General features: G+C 41.8%; 2 protein-coding genes and 1 long non-coding RNA gene across 6 annotated transcripts; 1 reads left to right on the top strand and 2 right to left on the bottom strand.

Annotated features, from left to right (window-relative positions):
- Positions 1 to 1,269: 1,269 nt before the first annotated feature.
- slc22a17 (solute carrier family 22 member 17) lies at positions 1,270 to 14,525 on the bottom strand. The gene is made up of 10 exons (XM_068343582.1): positions 13,939 to 14,525; positions 11,974 to 12,491; positions 8,578 to 8,681; positions 7,236 to 7,390; positions 6,537 to 6,702; positions 5,863 to 5,987; positions 4,943 to 5,048; positions 4,588 to 4,811; positions 3,867 to 3,978; positions 1,270 to 3,722 (listed from the first exon to the last, which is right to left on the bottom strand). Exons 2-10 carry the CDS (start codon positions 12,445 to 12,447, stop codon positions 3,446 to 3,448), a joined length of 1,743 nt encoding a protein of 580 aa, XP_068199683.1. The 5' UTR covers positions 12,448 to 12,491; positions 13,939 to 14,525; the 3' UTR covers positions 1,270 to 3,445.
- On the top strand, positions 14,005 to 21,073 carry LOC137614081 (uncharacterized). Its single transcript, XR_011039031.1, has 3 exons — positions 14,005 to 14,140; positions 16,351 to 16,463; positions 20,936 to 21,073. It is a non-coding gene; the product is annotated as an uncharacterized lncRNA (long non-coding RNA).
- On the bottom strand, positions 16,519 to 23,256 carry cebp1 (CCAAT/enhancer binding protein (C/EBP) 1). 4 transcript variants are annotated; one of them, XM_068343587.1, is made up of 4 exons: positions 22,794 to 23,256; positions 21,680 to 21,744; positions 21,319 to 21,594; positions 16,520 to 21,227 (listed from the first exon to the last, which is right to left on the bottom strand). In XM_068343587.1, the coding sequence occupies exons 3-4, from the start codon at positions 21,592 to 21,594 to the stop codon at positions 20,913 to 20,915; spliced, it is 591 nt and encodes a 196-aa protein (XP_068199688.1). In that variant the 5' UTR covers positions 21,680 to 21,744; positions 22,794 to 23,256; the 3' UTR covers positions 16,520 to 20,912. The 4 variants fall into 4 exon arrangements, with proteins under 4 accessions (XP_068199689.1, XP_068199688.1, XP_068199685.1 ...); XM_068343588.1 differs by lacking the exon at positions 22,794 to 23,256 and having other exon boundaries at positions 16,519 to 21,227; positions 21,319 to 21,580; positions 21,680 to 22,770; XM_068343584.1 differs by lacking the exon at positions 21,680 to 21,744.
- Positions 23,257 to 23,455: the final 199 nt, after the last annotated feature.

The raw sequence follows: 23,455 nt of genomic DNA, 5'->3' as shown, positions 1-23,455 counted from the left end.
CCGAGGGTACTTCACCTAAGCTGCATCATACAATTGACTTCTGAACCATAAAATACTCTGCTGGTTTATAATTTTCGGCTGTAAACTAAATTTTTAAAAAATCCAAAATTTAATCTAATTCTTCAGATCAATTGTGCACAGCAGTGTGACATAACTTAATTTTGCTCCATGAGTAACAACTTTCAAGTCCAATGCTACATTACACAATGTGTTTAGGTCATGCGATCCACTCTTCTTCCCCAACTAATGAAGCTCTGCTGTGCAAACAATCCTCCTGTTCATCTCTTGTCGAAACATGAAAAACCGTCCTTATTGTGTGGTTTGAATTGTGTTGTAGGGAGGAGCAGCAGAAGCTTTTATTGCAACTTCTCAGTACAGACCACTCCTTTACACTTTATACCTACAGCTGGAGCAGATCTTCTGCTGAGTACACTAGTCCTGATTATCATTGTCGACAAATTAAATTCAAAAGCAAATACCAGTAAGAACATCATGACTAAACCAGGCTTACTTGATAACCAACTTTTGAAGCAATGCTGCCAGACTGACTCTGATGAAACAAACCAGATCATCATCATCATCATCATCATCTTGATTGACTGTTAACAATTGTGTTAAAGTTGAAAGTTTCCCTTTCAAGTCGTGAGCTGATAAAGTTCTGACGAAAAGAAACAAATCCAAAACTCGTGTACAATGAACTGAGGAACAAATAGTAATTGCCACCGTCTCAGTACATCAAGATAAAGTATTAATAATGGCTTTAATATTTGGATTTATTTATTTATAGATAAATTCTAGCTTCTTCCACTTTTGCTGGTCACGGGGGTTGCTGGAGCCTATCCCAGCTGACTTTCAATATATTACATCAGATGGTCCAACTGATCACTGAGAGATCAGTCAAGTATCACATTCACACCTCATAAATCTAAGATAGATAATTATTTGAAGACAGTTTCTGCTATTCTCAAATTTGCAAAGTGTTTAATAACCAATATTGGTAGATAAATGGAGCAAAATAAATATATTTCTCTAAATCTTTAAATGTGCTACATCAAAATTAATGAGGGGGTTAAAATTGTACAGTATAAGTACAGTACCTCATAAAATATTCGTAGTTAGATTTCACCACAGAATGAAGCAGGAATAATGGTGTTTGATTCAGTCCATAAGAAACCTGTTGGTTAGAGATTGACTACAGCTCTGATTTGTGTACAGGTGCAGTAGTTCACATGATTCATGATGTAGACGGTGTTAAAAAATGTCCATGTCTTGTTTATTTAACCAGTTTTATTTACCATGAGTCAGGCTATAGAGTTACCTGCATCACAATCAGTGTTGTCAGACATGTTACGACTATTCAAGTTAATAATAGCTATAATTATCATCAGTGTAAGTGCAACACAGAGGAAAAAAGTAACAAAGCCTGACAGAGTTAGAACTCATCTTCTTTCATAAAATCTGAAAAAAAAATGCCCCGACGTCTGAGCCTTCATTTCCTGCCACAACTTAACAAATAAAATAATTAATGTCTAATGCATGTCGTTGCAAGTTATACAAAAATTAGAAGAAACTCTGCACATTATTAATAAAACATGAAAAAAAAACCAGAACAACAGAAAAGGAAAAATAATATATTGTAATTTTTCAAATGACCTTGGTTGGATTTCCTCACAGACACTCTGTGATTGTTTCTTGAACACAATGTAATTATATGACTACAGTAATATTTTGTTTCATTTTTTTTGTTTTAGAGGCATGTTTTGTATTTGTCAAACAACTTTCATTAGTTTATTGGGAGTGCTTTGTTTGCTTAGATAATGAAAGTTAAACTGTAAAACATGCTTTGTTGGTTGGTTCAGATTTGGGAGGACAACAGCTCCACAGTCCTGATCGCTCTTAACATGAAACACCCATGAAAAGAAGGAAATACTGGAGGAAAGCCAACGCATACCAGAATTTTTTCTAGCGCTGTCACCTACAGGCTTCCACAATCTTTTTATTTTAAAGGTCCGATGTGAAGGATTACCGATTCGATCTAGTGTTGTGTTGGCAGAATGAAGCAGCTCTTCAGTATATCCCCCTAAATCTTCCAGACTGGAACTTTAACTTAATTAGACATCAGTGATTAAAATAAATAATAATAAAAAATAAAATCCACAGCGCATGTTTAAGGAATTGACCCTCACAGGCCCCCTGGGGCCCTCATCAGCTCTGACTCAAGCCTAACTGAGCATAATCATTGGGCCCTTTTTCCAGCATCAATAAGCATTCAGCTAAAATAAAAGATGAGTGTTTCCCAACCCTCCACAACACATCCTGTCAAAAAAAAAATGTTATACAGCTTGTGCTGCGCTTGGTTTACAGCGTCCCTTACAGCTCTGACTGTCATCTAGAGAGGTATTGATTAGCTAGAAGCTTCTGAGTAACTACAGAAGAAAATAAGCCCTTCAGTGTTTCCAAACATGCAGGAGTGTTAACAACCGATTTGGCCAGAGACATCAGGAAATGGAAAGTTTGATCCACGTGTCAGCCCATTAAAATAATATGAAGCTCAATCGTAAAAATACCAGGACGTCTGGATAATCTAAGGATAATGCTCGATAAGGATAAATAAGACATAAATATAACTGGCTCCAGGCCACATTTAATTTAATTAACTGGATTAACACAGCTATGACACGAACAGCTTTCCATTCAAAGGCCTCTGCTTGTTTTTGTTTAAATCATCGAATCAAATGTTGGTAATATTATATTTTACGTTCATAAAAATTCCTCAAATTTGGTCAAAATAAAAAGACCATCGTGATTAAAACAAAAGTTTCAAAGTGCTCTGCCCCACTTGTCCGCTGCATAGCGTTCTGTACAGCGTTCAGTGACGGGGTCTGCTCTCAGATGCCCCAAGAAGTTAAAGAAACTAAATCTAGAGTATTTACAAGGCAAACAGAGAAGAATTCTCGTCTCTGTTTGGAGTGGCAGACATGAGAGTTTTACCACAGGCGTCACAGGAAAGTATCCTAAACTGACTTAGCTTAGACTTGGCGCACATCAGTACTCGTTTAGTTGTCGTAAGCAACGGACTCAACAAAGAACTACGCATGTTAAGGAACAATTTGCGACCAATCTCTACAGCCAAGTCTGGTTTGGAGCATCTGCAGTTAGCAGCTAAAATCTCTACGACAGACACAGTGGATGCTGGTATGTCAGGTGATGAGGGATCCGCCCACTGATTGGTCGAGAAGGGACGAAAGATGAAGACTTTTCTCCATGTATGCATGAACACACGTACGTACGAGATGGTGATGAAACGATGAGTTCTGAAGCTCACAGCTTCTGATCCGTATCTCTATATTGCTCTGTGTTTCTCCTCTTCATGGACATGAGAGATGCAAACATTCTGGCTCCAAAGTGAATCATTGAACACAGTTCATCCGTCTCCTCGGGCCTCTTAGGTCTCTGTGTTGGGCGTAGCCAGCAGTGGCACATTGTCCCTCCTCCTCCTGCCCAGCGGGGGGCGTCTGTACTGCTCCCCGTCAGCCAGCGTCTGAGGCAGCGGCTTCCTCTTGCTCTCAGGAAGCAGCAGGATGGACAGGACGGCCAGCAGCGCCAGAGACGAGTAGACCACGTGGTGCAGGAAGTAACCGTAGTGGTTCCTCAGGTCCATGAGCGGAGAGCTGAGGCGGCCCACGCAGCCCAGGGCGAGCACCGCCCCCACACTGCTGCCCCTGTAGACACAGCTCTGATGCAGTTTACCGCATTAACGCAAAAATATTACCGTAATCTACACTTTGGATGTATTTTCACAAACATAAATGTTAACAGTTTCTGATCCAGTCTCTCGCTGTTGGGTGTGGCTGTGTCAGACGTACCTGATGATGGTCGGCATGATCTCTCCTGTGAAGAGGACGCAGAGGGAGGCGGTGGCCTGGGAGGAGAAGAGCCCCAGCACTGAGAAAACTGTGATGGCCGTCTCACTGAGATCTAAAGAGGAGGAGGAGGAGGAGGGAGGAGTATCAGCAGTGATGGATTACCTCTTTGAAGAGCAGCCTTTCTGTTTTCTACCTTCTTTTGTCATGTTGATTTTAAACCTGCCCACCCAGTCCTGCCCTTGAAACTTTTCCACACCTCTTTCTCATCAGCGCGTCGCCTCTCAGATTCCAGCTTCTGACGCATGAATAAAGAACAAAACCTGTCACATCTACGCCTTTGCTGCTATTGCAGTGTCCTACATAAACTGAATGTCGTACTCATTTTCAGCCACGAGGGGGAGACAGAGACTCATACGCTGAACTATTTCCACCCTATGCTGTGCAGAGACAAAGACAACCAGGAGACACTTCTCCATGAACAAAGCAGACCGGTTTGCTTTACATAATGCATGAAGTCGTCAGCGGTGTGATGATGATATAATATGACCACAAGTCTAAGCTCAGTATCGCATAAACTATCCTCATTCCAGTCAGGATCTGAGAAAGCAGGGCCTTAAATCCTGAACAGGGTTGATTTAAAGGAACCTTTTGGCAAAGACTGTGAACAGCTTTCTTTTCGTGACTCTAGATTTACTTGATTACCAAACTAAAGCCCGCTTACAATTCATGAGTCCCAGCAGTATCAAAGAAGCCAGTCCCGTCATCGTCATGGAGAGGAGCAGGATGCCGCGGCGGCCACACCTGTCTACCGTCGCCCAGAGCAGCAGCCAGGCGCCACCCCCTGCGAACACAGACAGCAGGTACGTCCAATAGAAGCTGAGGGCTTTGCCTCTGACGTCACGTCGGAAAGAGCTGTAACAGTGACTGATGCCGTGAGAAATGAACCTGGAGGAGGAAGGACAACAGTAAAAAAAATCAACACAGGTGTGTTTCCACAAAGGTGAAACATGAGAACGCAGGAGAGACGAACGGAACGCTCCAAACAGGAGGGGGACGTGGCCGAGTGTGTGACTTACGAGGTGAAGCCGAGCACACACAAGTTCTTCCAAATGTTCCTGCTGTGGAAGAGCTCAGGGAAAGACAGGTGGGGGCTGGAGGAGGGGGTCGGCTCTGAATCCAGCTCTGCAGCAGGAGAGACAAAAAGGGCCTTGTCTTTAAATCCCAGTTCAATAACACATGACTGGAAGTGGTTTTCTTTAGTAAGCAGCTCTAAGAGAGCTGAACGTGTGGAGGAGCCCTCAACCTAAATCAATGCTATTAAATCTCCTACTGAAGAAAATTAGTCGTTGCGAATGCTAACTACACTGTAGCTGTGACATTATGAAAACACAAAAAAACAGTCACACAGATTTAGAATTAATTAGCAGAATGTTGAAATGAATCAAGTGCACTGATGTCAAGAGTTTAGCAGTTCTAAATCTACATACTGATTCATCATAAATGACTGACACTATAATTATATTTTGAACATTATATGTTATTCTTACTTTGATAAATAGTACTTGCAAACCAGGAATTATACTAAATGAATCTCGGGCGAAACACAAATGATCAGAATTTCTGTTTTTTGATTTGCCATAGGAACAACTTTTGAACTTGGCCTTATGGTTTGTTTCCATGTTTCGTCTGCTATATGTCCCTAAAAACAAGTAAAATAAATGTTAATCAAACTAAACAAGAGTGAATTTGTCGTACAAATGTCTGTCAGTGAATATTCAGCTCAGATTTTGTAGCTGTAGGTCACTGCGCTGCATAATTATGTCGTATTTTCACAGAAAATATGTTTGTTTAATAAATCAGGACTTCTAATTGAGCAGCATTACCTGCTCTTAGTAGTGTGACGGATACTCGTTTTAAAACGCAACACAATAAATAAACCATAAATAATTCAGACTTCCTGAGCTCAACATTCATTCAATCCTACATGTCGACCCACCTGTGAAGCTCTCGTCGTCCCTCCCGTCTCTGTTGGAGTTTCTCCTCTCGCTGAAGGAGTTCATGTCTGTAGATCTCTCCGAGAGAAGGAGCCAACGAGGAGACTCTGGGAAAACTCCAGGAACGCTGATGGAGAGCAGAGACAGAACAGAAATCCACTATTTCATGTTTGCAAATTTATCCAACACCAGAAAGATGAGGGTGAAGTCTTTTGTTGCTATGAACCAGATTTGCTTCTTCTGCATGGAAAATAACCAGCATGACTCACAAAGTAGCACAAACCCTTTACTTCTTAATTCAGCTTTTTACCCTTTTTATTTTAAAAAATGTACACTTCAATCATCTGTTAATCTTTAATAATCTGGTTTTTAAACTGCAGTGGGTCTTATTTTGTAACAGAGGTCTTAGAGGAACTGGGGGACCTTAAACAAAGTAGGCCTAATGCATTCTGACATGAGCTAAAAGCCTCGGTGTGATGAAGGGATTGGGATCAATACAAAGCAGCAGAGCTTTCAGCGAGTCAGCTGGCATCAAGACCCTTTATCAGAGGACTCTCAGTTTCATTCACTCTCTTGTTCCTGATGTTTCCCAAACACACATGCATAATTACACAAGTACAATATAATCACACACGTGAATGTGAAAACACACACACACACACACACAGATTCATACCCGTAACTGAGGAAGAGTGCGAGCGGGGCGGCGCCGGCGCCCAGCAGACCCCTCCAGGACTGGCATTCCATAGCAAAGGCGAGCAGCAGCAACTCCCCGACTACATTGACCAGGCCGGCCAACACGGTGGCCAGCAGCCTCAGGGAGGGCTTACACAGCTCCAGACCTGCAGCGCCAAAACACAACAGCAACACATGTGATTCTGATCATCACAAAACCGCCAAAGAATTCATTAATTTAGGATAAAACTGTTAAATAACAGAGAACTAAAACGTTCTTCCAACGTCTTCCTAACAGATTCATTTCTGGCGTTTATTTAATGTAGCTGATGTGTCCATGGCAACGTCACTGAGTCTGTGGAATGACATTTTACTAAGATTGTCAAAGCGCCCGCAGGATAAATACTTCTGAGTGAACCTCTCATTTTATCTCTTATTAACGTCCATAAGGATCACTTTTGTAGGTTCCTTGGTCGAATGTCTCCATAACCATGTGACAGATTGACATAGAAGTCATTCTGAGCAGTCTTTAGTGTTAACGGTGAACTGTGAGTCATTTTTAATCTCACTAACCATTTCCTACAGTAACGTGGTAACACATTAAACTAAGATGTTATCCATTATAAACACTTCACCCGCCTCACATATTAGCGTTGGCTATAGGCGGCTCTGGGCGTCCTCCACATAGCGAAATACTCACGAGTGATGTACAGAGTGAGGTAGACTCCTGCACTGCCTGCCGCCAAACAGAAACGCATGACGATGAAGATGGAGGGGTACGGAGAGACGCACCCCAGCACCCCAAACACCACCGACAGCGTCAGAGAGATCAGGAGAGTCTTAGATCTGCCCAACCTGCAGACAGACAGACAAAAGTAGCACAAAGTTCCCGATCCAGAGGTCACAGTGATGTGAAGCTCACTTTTTTTTAAAGCAACCCAACAAGGAGACGTTGTTATAGAAGCTTCAATACAGAATATACAACACACTTTAAATTATTTATCGAAATTATAGTGGAAGTGCTGATAATGCAGGAGCAAACACACCACCAAACGTGCTTGAATATTAACAGCTACACTCTGAGAAGAGAAAATGGGGCACCGATCTACTGTGAATATAAGAATTTAGCTACAGCAGGGAAACGGGGTGAAGTCTGCAGCGGTACGAGTGCTGATAACACGACCCAGACAACACCAGACAGACGCAACAAGATGAAGTCTTACAATTCTGAGTCAATCAATGGAGTAAAATTGAATTTGAAAAGCAATCATGGACCTGCAGACACCTTGATCAAGCTCAATATTCCACAAAGGCTGAAACAGACATAAATGTAAAACGCATGTTTAAAAGCTGCTCCACCCGATCACTGGATGTGAAGACTGGCCTGTTTTCACCTGCGTTCATGCGCAGCAGACTCCCTTCCTGACCTGCGGATTAGAACTCTTCTCTTTTGTTCTAAGCGCATCCCCAGAAGGCAGCGTTAATTCACTAGTCTTAACAAACAGACGCTGCGCTCAATCGGTCAGCAAATTAATGGAGGCTGTAAGCTGATTAAATTTGCATCATCTCCCTCAGGATTCCAACAAAACTACGTCCTCTGTGCGATTTTCAATCCGACGACCCGGCAGACGCGGGCAGGATCCATTATGTCAATTATCTGAGGTGGCTGGAGTGTGCCTGCTGCAGACTGCCAAACACAAGGTCCTGGGATCAGGCTGTAAATATTAAAAAGGCAGCATTTGCATCTACAGAAAAGCGTCTCAGCAAGTGTTTGTAGCACAGCAGCACTTCTTACAGAGAGCACTGTGACATCACATTTACGCTGCTTTACACAAATTTATAAAATTATGGAGGAACCCCCGGTATCAGATTAATTTCAATTCTAATTTATACACATGTAGTGTTTTCTGTTAGTGTGATTTACTAAAAGTGCATGCTAAGAACAAGAATATTAAAAAGAGGGAACAAATCGACCGAATAGCAGACAGACGGACTGGTTTGTAGCAGAACACGCTAAAACAGGCATGTGTCTGCATGTTTACCTGTCAGCCGTGTAGCCCAAGCCCAGACAGCCAGTCAGGAGGCCCAGGATGAAACACACCTCCTCCACCGGGACCAGCCAGTACTGACCACACACCAGATTCCACTGGACAGCAGGGACACAGACAGGGACAGATCTGTCAGTCATTTCCTGAACATACACCCAGGTAGATCGCACATTAAAACTTGATGTATGCTCTAGTTTACAGAACAGATACCGTATAAAACACTGGATTAGAATGACTTAAAAAAGAACAAATAAAAAATTTAAACACTGACTGTTTTTCCCTATAAATGACTTAAAAAATAGTCTGCCACAGATTTTCTGTCAATCAGTAATAAATAGCATCCAACCTAATTAAAACTAGAACGGTACGGCGTTTCCTTCTGCCAAGAACCAACACTCCCTTTAATTAAATTAAACCCCAATCCAAATTCCAAGGAGACACGTCTGCCGACAAAAAAGGCTGCAGTCACTGTTGTAATAAAGCAAATTAAAGAACGTGGATCTCCTCTATTAATTACTGGTCTCTTCCTACAAACATTTCTAACCCTTCCACCAGATTTAACAGCATTCTGTCAAGTCGTTTGCGTGGAACCGCAAAAAATAAATAAATCTCATATTACAATGAATCCACCCTTAAATTCAGATCCAGTCTTCCTTTGCTTCATGACTGAACCTGTCATTAAAACAGGTCAGTTAAATGAATGGATTTAATTTTAAAGACCACATGAAGACAAGTAGAAGCTCTTCACTCACAGCTTTGCACAGACTTCCTTCCACATTTTAAAGCCTGGAGCCAAAACGCACAACTCAGCCCACTGAGCATTCACACTGATCAATAACCTCGACTTACTCACGAAGAAATACACTCTGAGCAAATGAAATCACTTTCCTTATCAATGAAATACTTTAATAATATTTTTTTCTTTAAATATTTTTATGTTTTTTGTTTTCCATATACTGTATAGTGATTTTTTTTTTCTGTGCTCCGTTCCAGGATATCAATCAAACTGTCAATCAAATTTTCAAAGGAAAATCAACAAAATTTGAAGAATGGCTTTTATTGTCATTTTGCCGTGGAGCGCTCCGAACACAAGTTCAAGAAAAAGATCACATTTCTAAGCAACCTGAAACTTCTCCATCACAAAAAGTTAATGAAAGTGAGAATAATTCTGGGCTTCTTTCCACCATCCTCCTATGAAGTACTGTAGGAATATGTCCTCTAGTTTCAACATAATTCTGTTGACAAAACAAACAAACCAAAAACCAGCACTGGTGAAAACAGAGCCTCCTCATCCTGATGTAACGCAGTAATCATGGTTTAAATGTGGATTACAGAACTGGGTCCCAGGATGAGTCTTCACTGAACATGTGGTTGTGATAGAAGGAAGTGGGTGCATTCATGCTATTATTAGCAGTAGTATTTTGTCAGTATCAGCAGCAGTAATAGTGATTTTACAACAGAAGAAGACTCTGGGTGTGTGGTTCAACATAATAGTTCATCCAACATCCAAATAGAAAGTCTGAACATCTCTTCAAAACAAAAAAAAAAAGACGCATATTCTCTCAGATGTGAGTTTTAATCACATTAAACTGTCTCAGTGATTTGAGTTAACAGCTGAGCTCTGCTAATGTCGCTGTCTGCCGGGCCGCTGACGGCAAAATGATATTAATGATCCGGAGAGGGTGGCTTGAGAACAGAGGGCCGCTGATAAAAGGCCCTGCGTAATTGGAGCTCATGCACAGAAACATTAAAGCTCGTCACAGAATATCAGCGGTCCTGTTGCTCGGGCACGGGAGTGGAGTTAAGGGCAGCGCAGCGACCCAACCCACAGAGCTCATACGGATGGAATGTGTTGCATGACGGCGGGGAAAATGCACCAAAACCAGTCCTACCACTACCCAGGCTGGTTTGGAGTATGAGGCATCAGTCACGTGTGTGTGTTTGGTAAGGACTGAAACATACATAACATGATGCAGAAATAACTCCTGCTTGCTGATTTGTCAAATTACCCAAAATGCCTTCAAAAGCTGGAACGGCAGCTGAAGCGATGCTACGACGACGTTTTTACAGTCGTCATAAGCGCTGACCTAAAGACCACAGCCTCCAGCTGCTACAGAGTTTGTCTCTAAGGAAGCATTTATTGATTAATTTAGTGGTGGAGGAGAAGCTGATCAGAAGCCTTCCTGCTTCCTGCTTCCACCAGACTGCCAGCTCAGAGAGCAGCATCATCATGATAGGAAAAAAATAAATAAAAAACAACCTTCCTTCCTGTTCATGTCACAAAGAGGAGTCTGCATGTGACTCGCTGCATGAGAATGTTCTGGAAGACATGCTAAATGGGTGGTGTCCTGGGTGGTGGTCACGTGACTTTGGCTCGCTGCGGCGGGATGGGTGGATTACCAGTGAACCGCCCTAATGCCAGGGTGTGGAGGCCTGGGTGTGGTTCACACATCAAGAGGCCCAGATGACGGGGCCCTGTTGGGGCATTAGCACCAGCACTTGAGAGCTTTTACTGTGGAACCCAGCTGGGTTTTCGCTCCCCTTGGTCACTAGTGTAAAAGTCACAACGCTTTCAGGCTGTTATTTTTCAACCGGTCAATATTGATTTCCAAAAAACACTGCCCCTGACTCCACTGCTGCTGAATGGATCATCAATCGTGATCCTTCATCTACATGTTTTAATAGAAGTCTAGAATGAAACTCATCCACTAATATTCTAGTGAGGAAACTTATCAGGTAAAAGCAGGATTCACACACACACACACACACATGTAATAAAGGTGTGTGTATCCATCTCTGGATGTGTGTGTGAAGTATCCACCTTCTGAGTTGAAATGAAGTAAACAATGTCTGGACATGCTAAGGAAGTGAAACCCCATGTCTATCAGAGCTGGGTGTGTTATTATCGCCTTGGAACTCTGGTAGTGAATGAAGAGCAAAGGGAGGACAGAGGTTGAGCAGGTTAAACTCCACAGCAGCTGATTTGAATCGTCTTTGTTTGTCTTCCACCACGATTAAACAATAACTACAGAAATCTCTGCACTATAAGGCGCACTGTCGGTTTTTGAGAAAATGAAAATCTTTTAGGTGCTCCTTATAATGCGGAAAATACTGTACTTGATGGATTTTCGTGAACTGTAGATTTCTGTCAACAGAGATCAGTGTGTGTGTGTGTGTGTGTGTGTGTGTGTGTGTGTGTGTGTGTGTGTGTGTGTGTGTGTGTGTGTGTGTGTGTGTGACAAAAGCAGCAGGCTGCTACTTTTATTTCATTCATTCATTAACGAGATCAAACTGGGGGTCTGTGTTGGAAAACGTCTCAAATCCCTTCGGTCTGTCGTCCGGACAACCGAGATGAGGCTGAAACCTAAAGCTCAGGGGGCGGGGCTTTACCTCTATGACGATGCTGTTTTTCAGACCCTCCGTCATGTTGTACTCCCATCCATCCTGGCAGTCCTCCACGGCCGACTGGCTGCCGTTGACGTACTGCTTACACTGGGACAGACTCCCGTCGTCCCCGGGCCTCGGCCCCTTCTCCCAGGGCAGGGAGGCATTCAGGAGCTCAGGGGACATCAGATACCCCGGCAGGCGGCAGTGGTGGGGCGGGGAGAAGGTGATTAGGGGGTCAGAGGACAGCAGGAAAGCCAGGAAGAGAGTGGGCAGGATGGAAAGAGCGATCAGAACCTTCTGCTTCTTCCTGCCCAGAGCCAGCACCATCACCTCACCCGTGGGGGGGAGGGAAGGGGGGACGGGGAGGGAGGAGGAGGAGGGGGCAGGAGAGGAGGGCACAGGGGAGGAGGGGAGAGACGGAGGGGGAGCAGGGCATGGGGAAGGGGAGACCAGAGGGGGGGAGTCTGGGGACGTCATCTCTGGGGTGGTCAGAGGGGAGGTGGGTGAGACGGGGGAGAACTCTGCAGGAGACAAGACAGGATAAAGACGTCATCACTGGGGACAGTTTGATAGTCAACATAGCAAAACACCATTTACTTTTGTATTTACACTTTTATCTATTTATTTATGTATATATATATATTTACATATTTATTTACTTATTTATTGTTTCCCCTGACAACAATGCACTAAACTTTACAGGTCTTTGACTTGGGAACACACACACTGATGTGTCAGTCGTTGTACAGGTTGCAAGGTGTGGAGGTGGTGAGGATGGTGGGTTTAAATACTGGGCATTAACTTTTGGTTGTGGAGATCGTAGTAGAGAGGATGAAGAGGAGGATGAAGAAGAGGATGAAGAAGATGATGAAGAAGAGTGACAGAAGAAGTTTTTAATTTCAAGGTTTCTGCAAAGGAGAAAGTTTACACAACAGTAGTGAGACCAGCTATGACGTACAGCTTTCCAGACCAGAGTTCATTTTCAGTGGGAGTCACGAGGAAGGAGAACGAAGGGTCAGAAGAGGAAGAATAAGAAGATGAAGATGAAGACGAGATTAAAAGCTATGTTATGGTTTGAATGTAGGAGTATTATAAAATCCACTGCAGTCGCTTAAACGGCTGATATACTTTCCCAATTACTCTCATATACAAAAGGGGTTGAATCGTTTTACTTCCACCAGTAGTAGATGAACACAAATATTGTAAGGATATAAACCAAATATTGGTTCGAATATTCAGCCGCTCAAATGTCAGCATTCCTGCTTTTCTTTGTCTTGCAGGAGAATCAACTCAGCCTGTTGGAGGTTTGTTTGCATGAATCCTGATGACATTGCCTACGCATATGTTCCTCTATATCTGTCATTATAGAGACCAAAACTACCGTTAGCGCCCTAAACACACTTTGTATTTATTGGTACTGGTTATTGGGGGAAACGTAAAGTTTTTATTCCCAACAGGTGGAGGAACTTCCGTGTAGTGTTATCAAGATCTGAAAGGAGTGCCTGGGAATAAATAAAAGATTAGTCTGCATGTTAGACCAGAACAGACAGATGGGTACAAAAGGCTGACGTAAAGCAGTCGCACGTTGTTCTTCAGAGCGGAGGGGCCCTTTCTGGCCCCCCTGCGCTGCAGGCTGTGTTCCCAGTCCAGGACTGGAATGCGGCCAGTCCCCCCCTGTCTGCTCCTGCTGCGCCTCCACCAGCCTGAGCGGCTGTGTTTTCCTCGCTCAGGGCCAGGAAGGCGGTCAAAAAAAAAAAAGAAAAAAAAAGAAGGAATCCCACAGGCTTACATAAGAGTACAGGAGGGGGGGGGGGGTGCAACACACTAAATTAAATAGAGCAGCAGTGTGAGAATAAAATGGCATTGAAGGGGAAGGGGGGGTGAGATCGAGGCCGACCACACTCACACCTGCCTCGGCAGACCGGGTCCCCTGGCCGGCTTCAAGTCCACATTTATTCCATTACTCACCTTTCAGATTTTTAATGAGAGACAAATTCCTGCTGGCTGTTTGTCAAACATCCACAACATGTAGGAGACAGACGGATCCACGGCGTCCGCCGCGTCTCCCGTGGCAGCCGGCTGTTGTCCGTCAGATGAGACCGGTGCGTCCCGACATCACCGCTGCCTCCGACACCAGCAAAGAACACCGGACCCGCCACTTCCAGAGGAGGTGATGTCCGCCGGGGGGGGGGGGGGGGGTGGATGGATGCTGGACCCCTTTTCCAGCGTCACTGGTTCTTAACCTTATTGTTCAGTCCGAGTTTGCGCCTGCCGACATCACACAGATCCGTTACATGAGGTCCGAGCGAATCCGATGTCATCTTAAAGGGAAACGCGTCGCCCGTCGGACAGCTGCGGACAAAGAGCAGCTGGAGAACTGCGTTACAAGGAGTCTGTTTAAAGGGGAACGCGTCTCCAGCAGCCGAGACGCACTTCGGCAAAAGTCGGCTAAAACCGGAAGACCTCCCCCAGCTTCTTCCCAGACTCGTCAAAGATCGTCTATAAGGAGGAGGCTGCTGCTCAGGAATCAGAATCAGGAATACAAAATAATTCTAAAATAATCTAGAGAATACTTAAGTAATACGTATTGTCATATATCATGATTTTACACTCGTAATTAATACACATGTTACATTCATTTATGTAAATCTACAGTTATGTTGTATTCCTTTTTGTAAGGAATTCAAAGGTTTTCTCAATTCAACAGTGAAAAACTAATGACAGATTTTTTTATTCCACCATCAACCTCATATACTTAGTATTAATAATTGTCGTGTTTTCATGTTTTGTAGTTTCTTTTCTTTATACTGCTGCTATGATGTACTGTTTAGCTACAAAAGCAAACACGATTGTATAGGTTTATGGGGAATTTGTCCTTTATACAATTTTAAAATCAGGTTAGAGAAACTATATATAATACAGTCCCCAGTTTGATTTGTGACCACTTAAAAATTATTTGCTTCTGTTCTGTTTGGGTTGGCTTGGGAGTTCTGGAGAAATGGATCCCCATCATCAGCATTTCAAGAAAAAATTTTATTAAATAAACATGCAGAATAATTCAAATTAAAATCACTTAAATAGCACATTTACACTTCAACATCTAGTGACTTAAAAGTCATCAGACCAGCTGTTTATTCTACTAGTCTAATCCTGTCTTGGCACTGACACACGTTGTTAAATAATTGATATTTCAATTATAAAATTATTATGCTGTTGGTCATTTTAATTTTAAGCTTGTTCTTATTTTACTTTTTAAAGTAAGTTAGGGATACACGTCTTTTGGGTGGCATTTCAAGATGAATCTTAAATGCAGGTGAACTTAATCTGACCTTCTTTAAACCTTTGAATGCATTTTTTTTTATTTGTCCAACTGTTCAGAGTTGCACAATTTGCTGTTCTCTAACAAGGACCGCTGCAGTAAAAATTCACCACAGGGGTTCGTTCAATGAATTGATCAATAAATTTACTGGTTCAATTGGAGTTAGAAATTAAACATCATGCTGTTCACAATCAGATATCATGAAACCAAGACAACACCAGATCACCAGCACCATGACATTGTGAGCCTTCAGAAAGTGGCCTCTGAGCTTAGAAGATCACACAGTGTCATCAGCAGGTTCCAACAGAGACAGAGGAAGGCATAGAAGTGGACGTCCTGATGACCGCTTTATTGTGAACAGCACCCTGAGGAACCAGACGATGAATGCTGCTCACATCCAGGCACATTTAAGGGAGGTGAGAGGACGGAAGGGTCACTCCAGGCCATTCAGAACTGTTCACATCAGCATGGACTGTATGCTAGACAACCTGCAAGGGTCCCTGACCACACCATCAAACACAGGCGCCCAGGGGTTAGGATGAGTCGGGGTGAAAACACTCCTAACTCTGTACCCCAGCACCTGAATGACCTGAGGGACAACCTTCAAGAAGGGGGTGCCATGCCTCTGGTAGCAATACATCAACTTTTGAACAGCAGGTCAACAGTGATGTAATATCACTGAAATGGAACTTTATATTTCACCCAAAAGCCAAACATCCCTAACATTTTCTGAGTAGTGTACCAAAGAAGACCATGAGGAGGAGGAGGACTTATGCATTTCACATTGTGTAGAAATCATATCCGTTTTAATTCGTACATCAGTTAAGTTTGGTTTAAAAGCAGGGAATGTTTTGAAAAATAATAACTTAACAAGTACAAGCACTTGGCATGTTTATTGCTTGTTACAGATGTATAATAAACTTCATATGTTTTCTAAAGATTCACATTTCAAAATTATTTGTTGCCAAGTAGAAAAAGTGTAAATATTTGTGGGAGCATTGTTGCAGAAGCAGAAGCAGCAGCAGAGTGATGCATCTGTTTTTTGTTTGCTATCTTTACAGAGGTCCTGGATGGTGATGGTGATGCCGCACGGTGGAGCCATAAATCACCGGCTGAGGGCTCTGACGCGTCATCCACCGCGGTCCACGCTCATGTGGACTGTTGACATGACCAGGTCAGTAGCGATGACGTCATAGTAGTGTTATTAATAAAGGTCCTAACTTTTATTTACCCACTACATACTGTAGATAATTCACATAGTCTTTTCACATTAAATAACACATTTCATGTCCATCGCCATCATCTCTGCACAATTATTATGTGGGAAATGGTTGAAGATTTGTTGGATTTAAGATGAACAGAAAAATAATCCCATTTCAGCATTTAATAAAACAGCACGAGCTACAGTTAGAGTAAACCTAACTAAATATTGGATTCACTGCCAACTACAGTGCGCCCTCGTTCCTCGCGGTTAATGTGTTCCAGGAACCACACGCGATTAACGAATTTCGTGATAGAGCGACAAACTATTTATTTTTATAATTTATGGTAATGTAAATGTTTATGAACCCTCCACATACTGATATTAAACCACTTTCTCTCTGTATTACCTTTTCCCACACTCTTATCGACTGTTTAAAGCACTTTTGAGCCTCACATAATTTTGAGACTCACGGAACGTTGCACACTTCCAGTTGCCGTCAGCCAATAGAATGGTGTTGATGCGCGAATGCGCGAGGGCACACTGTATTTATCAGCTTTTCATCAAACAAACAGTTTTATCAGATCACTGTGACAGACATTAAAATATATTACAAAAAGCTGTATTTGCTGAATCCTGCCTCTAAAAGGATCGATCATTAATGCCAATCATCTGTCGTACAACTGTCTGACCTGCTGATTCATATCCAAACACTGGCTTCTGGCAGCCGTCCTGAGGAATCTTAATCCATACTTTGTGGAAAAGGCCCAACATTTCTTGAATGTGCCAGACTTTTTGTGCTGCTCACATCTTTTTCAAATCCTAGCAGAAGATTTCAGTTAAACTGATCATATTAGGCTGTAGAATGTTTGGAATGTTGCAGAATGTTCTGAAATCACAGCTTGCTGGACTGTGGGTTCTGCTTCAGATTACTGTCCTCTTGGAATGTCCAATGACACCTAACATTCATTTTCTTCACAGCGGCTGGTTGTTGTTTTTCTAGGTTTTCTTAAACCTCGATGGAATTCCTCTTATCCTCCTCACACTGCAGGATTCAAAGTTTGTTTTCATGGAATTATAGAACAGTATCCACCACCCCTGTGATTATCTGAATGGTTCTGAGCTCCTGGAGCCTACTCCTCTGCTTAGGGGTCTACAGCGGTGTGTGGTTTAAAGTTCAGACATGGAGCCTTCATTTGTGGCTGTAACAAAACAAAAAAAAGATCAAATTAGTCATTATTATTCATTTTCACTTTTCGGGTCATTCTATCATGACAGCGTGTATGCGTCACCCACACAGGATGACCAAGATGGGCCTGGCCAAACATTGTGCTGCAGAATCTAACAGTCCATTGTGAAAGAGGAGGAGAGATATAATAAAGGTTTTTTTTGTATTTAGACAGAATCCTGTTTGTATTTTGAAATATCCAATCATAGCTGGTCTGCTACTGCTATAAAAATACCGTTAAATAACGGGAGCCGTGAAATGGAAGCTGTTTCAATGAAGTTGTGTTGGGGTTCATATAGTCTGCTGCTGTTGAGTAACACAGTACATATGAGGAGAAATACAGTCTTTCTTCACTCTGGAGAGATGTTGCAGTCCTGGGACCACAAATTACCCCACAGGACTTTGAGGGACATTTCAACAGACGCACTCACACAAGAAGTCATTGGGTGCTTCTCAACACACATCAGACTGGGAGCAGCTTCTGTCGCACTTTCACTCCATTTATTATTAATATGACACACAGATCACATATGGAGGATAAAGTCAAGGATATTATTAATTATATTTCATTTTATTTCATTACAACTATTTTGCTAATGTTTTAGAAAGGATTTTTAAGTGTATAGCCCCAGCCTGTCTCTAATTCACTACGGCCCTCACATCATAACACTGGTAAATGAATCTGAAGAAGAATTTGGGTTCTTTTATATCAAGGACAAGAAATAGCTGTGTTTTCATGCAGGACAGTCTTTTCTGATTTCTATCTGACTTGATTGTAACACACAGTAATTATGATGCCTTGAATGCAAATCACACACAATGATGAAGAAAATGTGTCCTTTTTTTGTGCTTAAAGAGGCTTCATGCTTAATTTGTTCATTCATCACTCGTGAATGGGATAAATAGAAGTCAAATTACAGTTTCCGTTCTGTTAATTTTTTTTATTATACCATGACATGAGGTTCACTTCCATTTGTACAAACACCCTCAGCAAAAGGGTCCTTCAAAAGGCAATTTATTATTTTTATACTATGAGTACATATCAGAGATTTCCTCTAACTTGATTAAAGAAGCTGAATCCATACTTCATCTAGACTTGGTATTATATTACTCTACAACTTGTACCACTTTTGTAGGTGGCATTTAAACCTCTCTGTTAGATGTCTTTTTTAAAGGCTGACTGTAATATTGTGTATATTTTTATCACATAATTATGTAAAAATGAATCACTTTTGCAGAATTGCATTCTCTCTCTGCGCGCTGGACTAATCAAACTGCACAGGGAACAGAGTACACTCTGGTTAAAGCAGAGTCACATTCATTGATTGGAAACTAACACCTAAGGTCAGAAATGGTTATTATAAATTTGCTTTTGTGTTTTTAATAAATGTTTTATATAATATTTTATATAAAAAAGGAAGTGAACATCATACGTTGCCTTGTTAGGTCTTTATTACCTATTTTTTCATGCGGAAACTAAACATAGAAGTTGACCCAGATGCAGTGAATCCCTGGTTATCTTGGAAATACTCAACAATATCCCCACTATCGCGACCAGATGTTGTAACTACTCTTTTAAGCAAACACTTTAAAGGTGTCTGGCTTCTTGCCCCCACCTCCTCCTCCTCTCTGGCTCCTATCTCTATGTCCTTTTGCTTCCATCACAGCCACAGGAAGGCCCTGGCAGCCCAAAACACTGATACTATCTCTGCGCTCTTCATCTATATTCTCCGCTGTGTTGAAATCTTGCCTATCCCACAAGGGGAAACCGCTGGTGCACAACCGTCCATGGCACGATGTCCGTTTCTGTGGGTTGACACCCTCTGGTAAATAATGTGGCAGATGTACAACATGTTCCCTGATGACGGATGCAGTGAAGGAGGAATCAGATAATGAGCCGAAGCCACTTTAACATCCAAAAACATGTTTAAATATCAATGGTGGGGGTTTTATTAAAAGTTAAATCATCAGTACTATTTCATGCAAGCACATGCAAAAAAAATTTCTTTTTAAAAAAAAACATTTTGACAAATATTTCCTTCAACAATGTATTCTTTTTTAAAAACTGTAAAATGCATTCAATGGCATCTCATCTTAGAGCTCATATCTATTATTTCAAGTAATCCCACACTCATTTAGTGACAACAGATTGAGTATTACACAGAAAGACATAAAGATTTCCCCTGAAAACCACAGGCCATTATGTAACATCGTTTGGCAACAACGCTTGTAATAATCTCTGAAAATGACAAGAAGTGTCCAGCATGTGATTAGGCAATGATTTTTAAAACAGATCTTATAACACATCTGTTTAATACATAGTGATGTTTTATTCCTTAAACGTGTTTCAGGTAAGTTAATTATGAGCACATGAAGATTTTGGGACTCTTTGTTTGCGAAGCGAACAACAGGTTTGTGGAAGTTCTCAGTCTGCTTATTGTTGCTGTGCCCTGTCTTCACTCAACTCAGAACATATCTGGAAAACTATCAAGTTTTCAAAAATGTATTTATTTATTCAGCTGTTTGTTTGCGTAACTGTTATATATCACATGCATATTTAGTCTCCACACATCAAATGCTACTTGAAACCTTAATCCACACTTCCACAAATCTGATTGGCCATTTCTACGAACTACAGCACTGTCCCGAAACAAAAATGATTGTCCAACACAGCTTAGCAACCATGAGCAGCCATGACCTCTTCACATGCTGAAGGTGGGCTGCAGGCCTGCACCAGTTTAGAGTTTCAGCTTTATCAAAAACACAACATCGTAAGCTGGGAACTGAAGAAGACGGACTCGTCTGCATATTGTAGAGGAAGCTGTGAATGTCATTTTAAATTCATTGTTGCCTCAGCACATCAACAATATTAACCGGTTACTACGGTTAATATGGTTCATTCTTGTTTGAAATTACAGCATTTGAGTGTAAAATTCACCGCTGCCACCGGATCAGTCGGTACTGCGAAGGAATGACTGTAGAATCCTTATTTTCCCTATAAACCCCAAATGTTTCCAGAAAAAGGACAGGGGCCATGACCAGCCCTGTCCGTCGGTTCCTAACATTCTATCTCTTTAATACCTTTAATATATCTTCTATATGTCACCATTTCAGAAGCAGTTTCTTACTGGTGAAGCCTTATTTTGGGTTTTGAGTCTCAGAGGCCTCCCTGCTCACTAATAATGAATAGGACCTTAAATCTGGTTCTGGATTTCAGACTCGGCAGCCCCCTCCTCAGCTGCCTGCATGTGCCGCTGCGACATGATGTGTTTGAGGGTGTCCAGCTCCTGCGTCAGCTGCCCTATCCTCAGCTGCAGCTTCTGGTTCTCCTCCTGGAGCTGCTGGGCCCTCTGCTGGGTCAGCAGGATCCTCCTGCGAGCCTTGTCCCGGCTCTTCCTCACAGCCACGTTGTTCCTCTCGCGTCGCTGGCGGTACTCTGCACTGTCCTTGTTGATGCTCCTCTTGTTCACCGGCGCCCGCAGGGTCGGCAGGAGGAAGGAGGAGAAGTTCTGAAGTCAGAGAGAGACGCGTGTTTAAAATAAGTTGTGCTTGATCCAGATCAGATGTGAACGGAAATCCCACAACTGAATAAACACACACCTGCTGAGTGTTGGTGTGGCTCTGGTGCTGGTTTGTGCTCCCAACAAAAGAGGAGTTGTAGGGCAGGTAGGACAGTCCCATCACCTGCTCAGCCACCCTGTCTTCACTGCAGCCCCTCGCTAGGACCTGAGACTGGCTGAACGGCATCAGGTCCATCTGACCCACGTGACCCGTCGACTCAGGGTGCGTGGAAGTACTAGGGTCCAGAGCATGAGGGTGGGCTGGACCCGGATATGCCCACTCCTGGATGACAGAGGACACTCTGGAATCAGACATCTGGAGTTCAGAAGCAGAAAAAGAAGAATAGTTTTACTTTTAATATCATTAGTTGTCAAACATCTTTCCTCCATTACATTCCTACCGTTAGTAATGACGCACAGCAGAAGGGTGATGAATCAGGATCTATTCGTTCACATCTGTGGTTGGCTGACAGGATTAAACTGCATTATGTTAATATGTCTTTCATTTATAAACTTTGTGTAAACTATTAAGAAACGTGCTACATAATAGTACATTATATTCCGCGTTAACAGCTGCTGATCTGTTGCTGTTGGTAATAATGATCTAAACTAATACAGCCTCACTCGTCTCTCTCCTGCTGTACATCATGCAATCGTAATTTTGACACATGTATGAATATAAAGGATGATAATAATTCTTCCTGATTCTACATACAATGTATTTTGTCTTTTCAAGATGAGCCACATCAAGATTACATCGGACGTATTATATAACATTATTAAATGTTATATTTTAGATTTGGATTCATTCATACACAAAAAACATACAAAATTGAGAGGATATTCTGGGATGAACAGTTATTTGACAAATGTTCTGAGTCACAATTCTAATTATCATTTATTAAACTGGATTTTATTTCATTCAATAAACATTTTCCTGCTTCATTTAAGTACTTACTGCTTGTATTACTCTGCTATGATTCAAACAATTGTCTCTTTAGTTTTAAATCTGTAGATGGGATTAAACAGCTGCTTTAGATGCATGAAGGTTGGTCAGAGAGTTCTTCTTTCAGTCTTTTCTGACATTTTTCTAACAAAACAGTAGATATACAAAAATAAAACCCAGATTAAAGAGTTGTTCAGATTTTGGCTGAATGCAGCCCAGACACAAAGCATCCCACGTACATCAGGGGAAAACTTAACTGCTTCTCACTAGAATAAGTAAAGCAATTAGTTTTGATCTTTTTCATGTCATTTGACCTAAATATTATGAGAATTTAAGGGGCCTATGATTGTTGCAACTTATCTCATCAGAAAATAAACCTCCTTACATTGTAAAACAAGCATTAAAGATACATATTTTTAAAATCTCCCAATAATACTGTATGTCCTTTTGTTAAATCAGCTTTTGTTCATAGAGCATTTTCAATGACTATTTAAACTTACTTAACTTAACTAAATGTTAAGTGGTGGAATTAGAGGTGTTTAATGTCTAATTGGTTTAAAGTGACTTACCATGACTCAGCTCTCCAGAAATAATTCAGGCTCCTCTGACTGTTTGAAAACGGTCTGTAGGAGGAGGAGACAGTCAGACAGGTGTCATCACTTCATCACACTCACACACACACACATACACACACACACACTCTCTCTCTCTCTCTCTCTCTCTCTCTCTCTCTCTCTCTCTCAAGAAACTAATGTCATGACTGTGGGGAACAATTAGTTGGTTTTTAGAATATTTCCTGCCTGTGTTTTATGTACTTGTTTGTTTTTAACTCCTTCTTCACATGTGTGTTTTAAAACTGGGCACATTGAATGTGAATGGAGCAGGGGACATGGAGCTTCTGTTTTTAGTCTGATAAATGTTAAAAGGTTAGATGCTTTATTTGTCCAGCAAACACACAGTACTGTTGAAAATCCTACAATTGTGTGTTTTTGAAATGTGAATTCCTTTTTGCATGATTTTTTTTGGATTTTGTGTCAACGTGATTATCTTGTAATTTGGCTTTTATGAATAAACGTTCATTTTAAAAGTGATTGTGTGCGTGTGCGTGTGTATGTGTGTGTGTGTGTGTGTGTGTGTGTGCGTTCGTGTGCGTGTGCGTGGGCGCGCGTGTGCGCGCGCAAAATACAAATAAGATTGGGGGTAAAGTACGCTTTTCTTCTTCATCATCATC

Source organism: Antennarius striatus, chromosome 20 (assembly GCF_040054535.1).
Source record: "Antennarius striatus isolate MH-2024 chromosome 20, ASM4005453v1, whole genome shotgun sequence".
NCBI classification, from domain to species: domain Eukaryota; kingdom Metazoa; phylum Chordata; class Actinopteri; order Lophiiformes; family Antennariidae; genus Antennarius; species Antennarius striatus.
Note: the sequence above shows the minus strand (reverse complement) of the source record. Positions and strands in the feature narration are given on the sequence as shown.

Bases quoted from the DNA above. Each gene is read 5' to 3' on its own strand.
- slc22a17 (XM_068343582.1), bottom strand. From the start codon at position 12,447: ATGACGTCCCCAGACTCCCCCCCTCTGGTCTCCCCTTCCCCATGCCCT. The intron at 7,391-8,577 runs GTAAACATGCAG...GTCTGTCTGCAG, and splicing joins TTGGGCTACACGGCTGACAG to GTTGGGCAGATCTAAGACTC. The intron at 5,988-6,536 runs GTATGAATCTGT...GCTCTCCATCAG, and splicing joins GCACTCTTCCTCAGTTACGG to CGTTCCTGGAGTTTTCCCAG.
- cebp1 (XM_068343584.1), bottom strand. The intron at 21,228-21,318 runs GTGTGTGTTTAT...CTCTGACTTCAG, and splicing joins GCCACACCAACACTCAGCAG to AACTTCTCCTCCTTCCTCCT.